Genomic DNA, 12,131 nt, shown 5'->3' with positions numbered 1-12,131 from the left:
TGACTATCAGCCATGTGTGGGTCAAACAGAAAGTTTCCATAATGACTGGACCGAGTAGAAAGCGCGAAAGTCGATCGCCTCAACACAAATCGGTTTATTTAATTACATGATACTTCTACAAACAACATGCAAAGTCGCAATTTGGATCCCCCACAAATTCCTACTTTTGTCCCGGTTTTTAATGTGGAAAATCTGGTCACCCTAACCAAGACTCAATACTAAACATGCAAAAACTTGGACTTTATCATGCATGAACCGGGTTTAAAAACAGCAAGTCTGAAGCAGGTTAAGATCTACACTCTTCATAGTGGCTGGACAAAGCTTTATCCCTGACAGGACAACATATTAATTATAAATGTCATACTTATATGGCTTTGTATTTTCACCCAGAAGGATATTAAGTTGACTCTTTCTAGAAAAATGTGGTGTTAATGCTTTTGAAAATATGACTTAGATGGATAACATCAGTTGCAAGTTCATCAGTTGCATAATTATCATTTTATTTCAGTGAAGCAGCCATATTAATGAAGACATGTTGGGCAGAAAAGTCATTTTTATTTGAATTTTGAAGCTGCTGACAGGAAGTGACATAGAAGTCTGACTCATTTCCCATTGACCTAAAATTGTTTACCTTCTTCTATGTCACTTCCTGTCAGTGTCCAATAAGGAAGTGAAACGAGAAACATCACAAAAATGGCCAAACTAAAGAAAGCTGGGTACAATCTATAGCATAATCTTGAATATAATTGTGTTAACTTATGTTTTAGCAAAAATGATGTCCAATGTGTCACATGTACTTTAAACAGCCCTAGTTTTGACCTGCCTTTGTCGTGGTTTGGCTTTGATTTTGGTCCAATTTGAATCCATGCTTTGTCCAAGCTTATAACAAAGCTTAAATGTGTCTGAGCATTTTGGTAGAACTTCACTTTAGTCATAACAAGGCAACTAACTATCCAGGTAATGGAGGACAGTGCATTTGCAGCCTATTACCAAGATAATATGGTAGCACTCAACCCCTTAACTCCCACCTGAACCGAGCACATTTTCTCCAGTTTGGCTTTACCCCAGTCCAAAAGCTTCTGGAAAAAAGCTGTGAAAATAGCAAAAAAAACTGAGACGAAAACAATGATGGAAATGTGACAAAAAAGTGAGAAAACATTGACAAAAAAATGACGGAAAATTGATGAAAAAGTGGCAAAAATGTCACAAAAATGTCACAAAAAAATGACCAAAAATTGATAAAAAATGATCAAAAATTGATTAAAAAAAATTGACGAAAAAACGAAAAAAATGTGACAAAAAATGTGACAAAAGTGGACAAAAAATCAATTAAAAAAATTGACAAAAAATAAATAAAAAAAAAGACAAAAAACGTGACAAAAATTGACAAAAAAATGACAAAAATGTGACAAAAAATGACAAAACAAGTTACAAAATTGAGTTGAATACCCAACAAAAAAATGATCTGAAATCTGATGACGTGAGGAAAAAGATTCTCTCGGTTCAGGCGGGAGTTAAGAGGTTAATAATAACTACACCTTATTTATCGTTATTGTTAATTCATCATTAACAATTCATTAGTGAAGAGTGACTAATACTTAATAACTAAACTACAGCAGTTAATGCCTGACTCATAATGAACAGCAATCCACATGCTTCACTTATTCATTGTTAAGTAGTTATTGTTACTTAACTAATAAATTGTTCATGATGAATTAAGTGTTAACTCATTTCACTCAGTTATAATGAAGTGTTACCGAAAATACGATATTCTTTCAGTTTTCATCTACATTTTATATAATTTTTTTCTGGGTTAGGATTAATCATATTACTATAAACAGTTACCACGTTATTACCGCAATTAATTTAGGTTTTACTTTTACCATGTTGTTACCATGCAATTACTCTGCCGTACAACGCTACCTGTATTTATGAGAATTTTGAAGATGAAAATAGTTTCTCTGAAGTGCCCGTAAATGTTTAAGCAAAAACGACTCACACCATCTTTGGTATTAAGACATCTTTATTAATAATCGTTTGTAGAGACATGCCAGATCTCTGTACAGTGGATGGACAGCACACTCATTTCCTTTGGGAGACATTAAACTGTGGGTCTGCGTCACAAAGATTCCTTCCTTCATTTGGAAATAGATCAAACCATGTCATTACTGGGGAAAAATGCACGGGACAAAACGAGCACCGCTCAATTGAGAAGGCCGCAAAGTCTGTATATTCTTATTTGACGAGCAGTGACCTATTTGACCTATTAGTAATGTTAAGGGGTTTTCACATAATATAAATCAACATTTGGCCCATTCAAGTTTCAGTACTGTGCAAAAGTTTTAACCAGGTTGAAAATGGCAAAGACTCAACTTAATCTCATGAAAACTGATTTGTCTTTAGAACCAGATTTTCAGTATTATAAACGGGAAAACTGGGATGCAACATGAATTCACTGGGGCATCTTTACGTTATTTACTCAATCTGAACGGTAAAACTGAACAATTGCAAATGTCTAATGTTATTGCTATGGAACAGCATTGAGGTTAAAGATTATACGGATATTTCAGGATTTTTGACATAGAGCCTCATTTCCAAGTTATCCAGAGTGTTGCTGATTTCTCGAGATATATATATTTTTAATTCATGCAGTCCTTAGCGGTGCTTGGCTAGCGCATGTCTATGGTAACTAGTAGCCTGCATTAAAAACCTCTTCAAAATCATCGGGTCGTCCTCCAAACGTTGCCATATCTGATCTGTAGAAAGATCCTTTGTGAATTCCACGTGTAGTAACGCCGACTGCAGGTAAACAAACTACTGTAGATCCGGCAACCGTGCAGATCACTCCGCCGCTGCGTAGCTACAACCAGGAAGCTGCTAAAATATAAGTTCTTTTAAATGTAAAATGTTTAAAATTCAAACATTATTCAGTCAACACAGACATTTATATCAGTAGTCTGGTGTTATAAGAGATGCCTCAGGTGCACTGCTTGGGTCAGGCTGTTTTTAATGCAGGCTACTAGTTACCATAGACATGCGCTAGTCTGGCACTAGCCTAGCACCACATAGCTCTTCAAACTGCATGAATTAAAAAATATATATAAATATCTCCAGAAATCAACAACACTCTGGATAACTAGGAAATGAGGCCCTATGTCCTGAAATATCCCTTTAAGACTTTTGAGCTTTGTAATTGGCTTATACTTTGTGAAAGAGCAAAGATATTGACTTCTAAGCTAAGTGCAGCATTTTGAGCATCACCTTGGTAAAGAGAACACAGGACAGATCCTGCATTTTGGAAAAACTTGGGACAGAGATGGTTCAAAACTGGGACAGCCCCAGGTATAAATTGGTCTGTTTACCAAAATTTTAGAATTAGATTTACTTGTTGCCAGTGACTAAAAACCCATTGAAAGTGTGAGCTTCTGTGTGCCAGTATTTATTGATTTATTTTGTATTAATCATTTCATGTATTTCTCAACATTATGCTGCCCAAGACCTTTGCACAGGACACATCTAAGCACTGTTTCCCTTTTCAACATCATTTTAATATTTTTTTTGTTTTTTTTACTATAAGACACAGTAATGTCAATGGAGACTTTTATACATACAGTATTTCTAAGCCAGTCACCCTAAAACATCTTCATAAAAAGTGCAATAATCTCAAATCAAAGTAGTGTTCTTGCTGGCTCACGTAACACCAGTGAAGATTAGCTCTATAAAACACACGTCAGTAGTTTTCAACTCAAGCAGCGAACGACAGAACACTTTACAATTGTCTTTGAATATGTTGCTGTACAACGGCCGTGTATAAGTCAGGAAAAAGATGTGCAAAATTGTAGACTGTGGGGTTAGTTTGAAAGCACTGTGTGAGAAAAGGCAACACCCAACTTAGGCAACATGTATGACAAAACTCTTAAACAAAGTTGTGCGTAAAATGACACAAGTGGGATGCTATGTCCGCACTACAGAACACAACGCTGATTGATTAGCCATCTCAAAACCTGCTCTGGTTCTAGAAGTAAAGCTCCCATTCATTTTTCCCGTATTGAGTTTAATATGAAGTGTTTAAAGGGATGACACAGCTCGTAGTCACAACTGATCATGCGATTGTTTTAAATGGAAAAAGTATGAAATGCGTCTTATGTTCGTAGCTGATTTGCTTCCATCACTCTTGTACATTTTCTTTGACTTTTCCAAAAGGCAGAGTCTGAGAAGAACGAATCGTACTTCTGGAACCAGAGCAGATTTCGAAGTGGGTGAAAGGGTTGCGCTCCTTAGAATCTTAAATCGAAGTGAAAAATGGAAAGTGTGGTCTATATTGTTCAGATTTCAGTATCCCTAATGCCGCTCTATCCCGCAAACATAATTGATCATTGTAGCCCTGCACTTTACAGTTTGGTGCGGCAGGAGTCTCCAACATCATGATCGAGTTTGCAGTGGACGTGGTAGAGAAGTACTGGATATCAGATCAAATCACTTTAAAAGGAACAGGCTGTTTTTCCATACGGAGATATGTTCTTACCTGAGCTTAGACGAGTTGATGTGTAACTGTCTGGTCTTTGTGCGTGCGCTCAGTCCAAAGACCATAGATGTTGTTAGCATTTAGCCTCTCCTGCTCTCCTCTATGGGGCCAAACACCTTATGAGCACTTCGATGTGTACTGCTTGTGTTACTACGCCTTACAATATAGTACCCCTTTACTCACGTAACCGTATTTAAATAGAGAAAACATGGAGGAGCTTGGTCGCTTCTAGCTTCACCCCCGTTTGGCCCCATAGAGGAGAGGAGGAGAGGCTAAATGCTAACATCTTAGGTCTTTTTGCATGACTGAGGGCACGCACAAAGACCAGACTGGTACGTATCAACTCGTCTAAGCTCAGGTAAGAACATATCTCAGTATGGAAAAACGGCCAGTTCCTTGTGTGGACATAGCCGGACTTTTGCTATGAAGTTCAACACGTAAATCCTAACGTAATGCCTGTACAGAAAACATTTCCACAACAGTAAAGAAGAAGAAGTTCAAGTCAAGTACGAATCCAGTTCAAACAAAGAGTGCAGTAAGTCACTGGTGTGAGATTTACATATTCAAAGTGGTGTAAACGGACACACTGTACCTAAGCTCAAAGACTCGCATGCATTAGATACTCAACATGTTGTTCTCTTCGCCCCCCAAAGGTCTGACGGATCATAACTACGGTTATGGACAGCAGGGATGTGTCAAATATGGTACAGGGGGCTGTTTAAGTGATCAGGCAACACATTATGACCAACTGCAGACCTACTTGTCCAGTTATTACAGTCTGACCCTTCCAAAAAAAAGCCTGCCCTAAGTCATAATGCTTTGCCAGATTTGTTGTAGTCCATAACATAACAGTAGCAAGATCCACATTTCTAAAAACATTCTTCACGCTCTTAACGCAGAGCTTTGTTTTGCATCTTAAATAAACATTTTTTTCTTTTACAGAGGGATTCCCTGTTTATACAAAAATACAAAAAGAAAACCGCAATAACATATTTTCTTCTTTACAAAATCTTTGACAATTATTGATAATTAGTTGTACTCTCCAATACTCTTTTTGTTTTCTTTAATTGGCATCTTTTTTTGTTTTTGTTTTTGGCAAAGTAGGCTACACTACTTTGTAACCGAATTGACACGTTGCAAGTTCAAACTTCAGTCAGGACTCTGGTTGAAAATGCCGGATCAGGACGTGCAAAGTGAACCGATAGGAAGCGAGATTACAAGCGCGTGGTGGTCGAGGGGGGGTGGGGGTGGTTCTGTGGCGAATATTAACAGGAACAGGCTCCTTCAGTCGTCTGTGGCTCCTGCGGTTTGTCCAGTTTGATGTCGATCACTGCAGGAATTGTTAGGGGAAATTCAAGGGTGACTTCTGACATGTGCATGTACAAGGATGGCCACTAGAGGGCATCATTTCCATATGGATGCCGGCAGAGCATGATAAGTAGAAGTAGCCAGGTTTTCCACTCATTTTAGAGATCAATACTAACTACCTATACCATACGGAAACACATATCACCGATTTTAGCCTCACTTCATTGGCTACCTGTGCGTTTTAGAGTTGATTTTCAAATTCTTTTATTTACTTTTAAATGTTTCAATGGCCAGCCCCCCTCCTACCTCTATGACCTGATCTGCCCCTGTCTCGTGCTTTAAAGGAATAGGCCACCATTTTTACATTTCGGCGTCCGCACAGTAATATCATCACTTTACTGTGTGGATGCCGAAGTACTATGTATTATTACGCCTTACAATATAGTTCCCCTTTTTATCCGCTTAGAAAATCCACATTGTTTAATTTTGTGTAACTAGACTTGGATCGTGTATCACTTCACGTAACCATATTTAAATAGGGAAAACGTGGAAGAGCTTGGTAGCTTCTATCTTCACCTCGTTTGGAGCTATAGAGGAGAGGGGGAGAGGCTAAGCTAACGCCGTCTGTGCTGTGTTTACGTGACTGAGGACACGCATGAAGACCAGACAGGTACAAATGAACTCGTCTAAGCTAAGGTAAGAACATATTTCAGTATGTAAAAATGGTGGCCAATTCCTTTAAGGCCACAAGAGATATTCATCAGTGAAAAATACCCCATTAATGTATAAAGAAACATTTATGAGGCTCACCCTTCCTTAGATATGACTGTAAACTTTACTGGGAGTGGGCACGTCTCCAGCCCGTCTCCATGGAGATGTGACGAAAGGCAGCAGAATTTGAGATTTAAGCAGGTTAGTTTTTCATCCAATAAAGTTAGTATGGTATATGGTATAATATGATCACCCAGAGATACAGCACTTGTAATTTTCCACAAACTTCACTGAATAATAAGGAGTTTCCATGGGTACCAGGGTGATTTTTCAAGAACAGTTTTTGGAAATATTTCTATCGGGGGTTCATGATTAATCCGTTACTCGATTAATCGGCATCATCAGCTGAATCTATAAAAATTAATACTCACAATAATCGTAAACCTAGGAGAAATTAGATAAAGATGCATGTGATTTTAAACAGAATTAAAAATCGAATCAAAAATTAATAAAATCAAGCAACTGCTTCCTGTAATATAGTCTGTCATTTGTCTTGAGTTAATAAATATGTATGAAATGTATTCCACAATGAATATACAGAAACAGTGGTTAACATTAATCAACAACCGTTCGGTGAGGACATTATTCAATCGATTAAACATATTGAACAGAACGTAGTAAATAAAGTCCTTCTTCTTAAATAAACAGTGAGTATCTTTACTATAGCAAAGATTTTTCTTTAATCAATCCCCTAATTAATGTCCTATAGCCTCCATAAGGGCGGATGTTGAACAAAGAGGATACGGAATATAGAATAAATGAAGACAAAAACGTGTTCAACTTGGAAAGTGTTTTTTGTCCTAGGTTTAAATCACTTTAGCACTGACCTAAGCCTGAAAATGAATTGGGTGCCAGGGACCAGTTCTCTTCGTGTGTGATATTGAGATAAGTGCGACTGGCCCCTGCGCCCCGTTAACAGCTGGACCTCAGGACTTGATCCGGGTCCAGCCTCTAAATGTGCGGCCTGTGATTACAGTCCGAGCTGCAGGAGGAGAGCGGAGCTGCAGGAGTGCTCTCTAAAGGCCCTGACATCTTCCATAAATCTGTTTGACCCACCTGTCCCCAGTAAAAAAAAAAAAAAGTAATTAACTACAGACTCGCTTTAATATTTGCTCTTCCATTAAATCTTAAATCAGCTGGTGGCATAAAATAATATGCTTAGTTTTTGCAACCTTTCATTTTGCACCATGTGCTGAAAGACAAGTTTAATGCTATTGTGAATCCGTTGACAATTAAAGGCCCTATACCTGATTTTTGGTTTATCAATGATGAAAGCAGAGCCAGGTCTGGACATGAACAAAACGGGCAAACAGACTTGAGCGCCATCTGCTGGAAACGGTGTCAAATTGGTCATTGGTTTTAATCCTTTGAGGTTAATGCTTGTGCCATCTTCAACAACTTTGGAAAGAAAGATTATTGAGACTTAGTTTTTTTTATGTCAGGAACTAAATGTTTCAAGCTTTCAAACAGGACCTCCCTGCTCTTTCTGTGTAAGAAAGGAGCTGTGTAACATCATGAAGAATATTGTGACTATTTCCAACAAAGGCTGTGTTTTGTGGTTGGCTTTGGGCCCAAAGTATTTGCTTGACCTTCTGACTGGAGACAATGTTCAGTACTTTTAAACCCAAGCTAAAAACTCACCTTTATGACCTGCTTTATATGAATATATATAGTATATCTATTCTGTTATTCTTGTTTTTATTTTCTATTATTGCCTATTTTTCCCTCCGTTGTGCCGTTTGGAAATCTAAGTCCTTGTATTTTTTCCTCCATAACTCGTGTGATGCACTTTGAGCCGTCCCTGGCATAAAAAGTGCAACAACATAAATAAACTTGAACTTGAATAAACATAAACAGTAAACACCGATTGCCAAAGGGCCAAAAATGTTGTACTAATAAACATTTTCAAGGCTATTTGGGTCAAAAACTTTATCCATGGCTGCATACTGTATGTGCTGGTAAAATATTGTATTGGAGCTGGAGCGCTTCAAATCACTGACCAAGGATTAATTGTTTAGTCTGCCATCTCTACACCATATTTTTTTAAATGTTCGCCACCTGAATTGAGCTGATTGCTTGACTTTTTTTTCACAGTGATATTTTGGTTGTATCGTTGCAAAGAGTTAAATACAGCCAATGAAGTCGCTGAATACAGTATATTACACAGACCAGCTGTAATATTGCTGCTCAGCTAAAGGCCATTTGTCCGTCACCTCGGTCTCCTCTCATTAGGACAGCTCTACTATACACATGAGGAGATATCACGGTAATGGGCTCTGTATGAATGATGTTATAACCAAGAAATACATATGACAGCAATAAAAGTCCAGGCGATCATCTCAGAGGGGCTGTTAAATTACGGAGTTTATAACCTGCCTCCTTCCATTAAGAAATGCACGATCAGTACAGCATAATAAGTGCTCTACTGTGGCCCAGTGTGGATGGACTGTTGCATCCAAGGGCACTTTCGGATTTAGGTTTATGGATTAATTGACAATTGACAAGTGGGTTCTTCTGCGGCAGTGCACGTCTGATTAACTAAAATTTAGAGCTACTTTTAATCATGTTTTGGTCGTCTGGTGTTTGCGTTTTGTGGACCCCTCTTTAATCATATTAGTCTTCTTTGTTCAATAGTTCAGGCCTGGCTAAGTCTTGAATTTAAACCTGAATCTTTAGACATGGTCTCCTTTCGCCCTGTTTGGAGTTGTCGTAACTCTCTGTCTGCTAATCTCGTGTAAAGGATACTGCCTTCTTTGCTGGTTTCCTGCATGCTCTCCATCCCGGGAAGAGCCGCGGCCACACGTCGAAACAACTGTCAAACAAAAACGAAGGTTAGACGTTTACACATACAAACATCTGACAGCGTGTCCTTGTATTATGTACAAATGTATGCAAGAATGGTGTTTATGAGGTCATTTGTAATGGTTTTGTTTTGTGTTCAAGTATTTCAGACACAGAGGTGAGATGTTTCCACTGTGGGTGAATCTGTGAGTGGCAAAAACTTAATGTGACGAATGAAAATGGGTCAAACTTTAATTAATTTAAACTTGGACAAATTTTGTTGTATCATGTCTTAAGCATTATTTATTTCTTCTCATTTTAATGGTGTGTTCGTTGAAAATTTCACATTTCACATTTCACATTTCACATTTCACATTTCACATTCAATATGTTATTTTATGTTTTATCTGTCCTTAAAGGGACTATACGCAGTTTAAAAATGTTAAAATTATATATTTTCCTCCCCCTACATGTTCCAACAATGTCCTAATGTGTAGAATGTTCACCACAACTGCCTCTAAAATCCTGCACTGTCACTCAAAAAGGTGTTAATTCGGGGTCAAAGTGCCGCCATGCATGAGCTTAATATAGAAGCTGCAGTTACACCTAAGACCTGAGGTGGCAGTAGTGAGCATAAAATGACCAACTTGCATCTGTCTGGGCGACAGTGGCACAGATGGTAGAGCGGGTCGTCTCATGATCGGAAGGTCGGGGATTCGAATCCCACCTCCTGAAAGTGCACACTGTCGTTGTGTCCTTGGGCAAGACACTTCACCCACATTGCCCCAGTGTCTGCGTACGTTGGTGTATGAATGAGAGTATGAATGGGTGAGTGGGTCCTTGCTGTGAAGCGCTTTGAGTGCCTAATGTAGGTGGAAAAGCGCGATATAAGTTGAGACCATTTAGTGTCTTTAAACTCGGGTGACAACATGTCCCTCTTTTGGATGCACTGCACAGCCACTTCATCCTTTGTCCCTCATCCCTCATCCCACCGATTAAGATAATGTCCCACTTTGTCAATAAAGTTAGATTTAGATAGAAAATGACAAATGATCCACCAGTTTTTTGAGCTATTAAAGGAATTGCGCCAAAATGAAGGCCTTAAATGTTGCTGAAAAGCAGTGCAGTTGTTTTAAGTCAAGTAAGATAAGTAAGGCATTTAATCTACATTTCCTGATCTTTTTTGCCATAAATTAATGAATAAAAAATATATGCAGAATATAAAAAGTCTGGCCCAAAGCACATTCAACTGCATGTTTTGATGACATTTTCTGTATTCATTGTTTATTTATTTATTGATGTATGTCAAAAATCCAAATCCTATTTCACATTTCTATCTGTATGTGTGATTTTGGGCCAGAATAGCAAAGGAATTCTCATGTCGGTCACGACTATTTGCGGTGGTCTCCCTATCTGCAATATCAATACCAGAACTAAAGAGAGACTTTTGTGATCAAAGAGTAACAAAGCACTCTTAAAGGGACTATACAGAGATTAAAAATGTCAAAATTATGTATTTTCCTCCCCCTACATGTTCCAACAATGTCCTGATGTGTAGAATGAGCCCAGACCTGTTCACCACAACTGCCTCCGTCACTCAACAAGGTGTTAATTCGGGTCCGAAGTGCCGTCATGCACGAGCAGAAGGTGCAGTTACACATATGGCCTGAGGTGGCAGTAGTGAGCATAAAATGGCTAACTTGCATTCAGTCCCTTTAAGTAGTTTTCAACAATTACTCTTACTTTTAATTCTTACTTGAGTAATTATTAATGTGTTAAAGGAACAGGCCACCGTTTCTACATACTGCACAAAGACCAGACAGGTACGTATCAACTCATCTAAGCTCAGGTAAGAACATATCACAGTATGGAAAAACGCTGGCCTGTTCCTTTAACGTTTTTACTTCTGGTCTTCTGAGCTTTACATTTATATATTTTGTTTAAGAGTGATTAAGAGTTGTGTCTTTAACAAAAAAGCTACAATTTGCCTTGTAAGTTCAGTAAATCTGTTCATTTGTGGTCACATTTTGCAGTGAGCTTGTTTTGATGCTGCGCTGTCGTTTTATATCACCCTCATGTGACAGTTATAATTGCGACAACAGCCTCCTCTGTGTAAAACACTGCAGCTGCACCATTCGCCGGCTGCAGAAACAGAGCAGCATCACTTCTTATGAACTCAACGGACACTGGCTGCCTGTTGACTTGTGCTCAGAACAGATTGGCTTTTGTTGTTGCCAGGGCAAAGCATTTAGCGACATCTAGAGATGTACAGTGGGAGGAAAATGTATGTGAACCCTTGACTAAATTGATCACTAAATATGGTCTGATCTTTATTAAAATCATAAGAATGAATAAACAGTGTCTGCTTTAACTAATACCACCCAAACATTTCCATTTCCATCATATTTTTACTAGCCATAACATGTACACATTTTCGGAAAGGGAGGAAAAAGTAAGTGAACCCAGAAATTTTGTAAAGCAGCAGTTTTGTAAAGAGGAATAGTTCAAGATTCATCCTGACCATTGAGAGCGTCTTATCTGCATTTATCAGCTTTTTAATACAGGGGTTCACTTACTTATTCCTCGCTGTTAAGAATGTCTCAGCTTTTTCTGCATAATATCTTGATAAACTGGTGAATGATTTTTTCTATTGATGATAGCATGTTGTCCAGGCCCTGAGGCAACAAAACAGCTTCACACCATGATTCTCCTGCACCAGACTTCAAAGTGAGCATAGGGTTTTGAT

General features: G+C 38.3%; 1 protein-coding gene across 1 annotated transcript in view; it reads right to left on the bottom strand.

Annotated features, from left to right (window-relative positions):
• Positions 1 to 5,625: 5,625 nt before the first annotated feature.
• rab6ba (RAB6B, member RAS oncogene family a) overlaps positions 5,626 to 12,131 on the bottom strand; it is a 70,358-nt gene continuing 63,852 nt past the window's right edge. The window contains exons 7-8 of the mRNA XM_079575001.1: positions 9,350 to 9,416; positions 5,626 to 5,855 (exon numbers count right to left, since the gene is read on the bottom strand). Coding sequence (XP_079431127.1) covers positions 5,791 to 5,855; positions 9,350 to 9,416 — 132 coding nt within the window. The 3' untranslated portion in view covers positions 5,626 to 5,790. The remainder of the gene's footprint in view (positions 5,856 to 9,349; positions 9,417 to 12,131) is intronic.

This window comes from Gobius niger (genome assembly GCF_951799975.1).
Source record: "Gobius niger genome assembly, chromosome: 17".
NCBI lineage: Eukaryota > Metazoa > Chordata > Actinopteri > Gobiiformes > Gobiidae > Gobius > Gobius niger.
The sequence above is the reverse complement of the archived record's forward strand: the minus strand, read 5'-3'. Positions and strand labels throughout refer to the sequence as shown.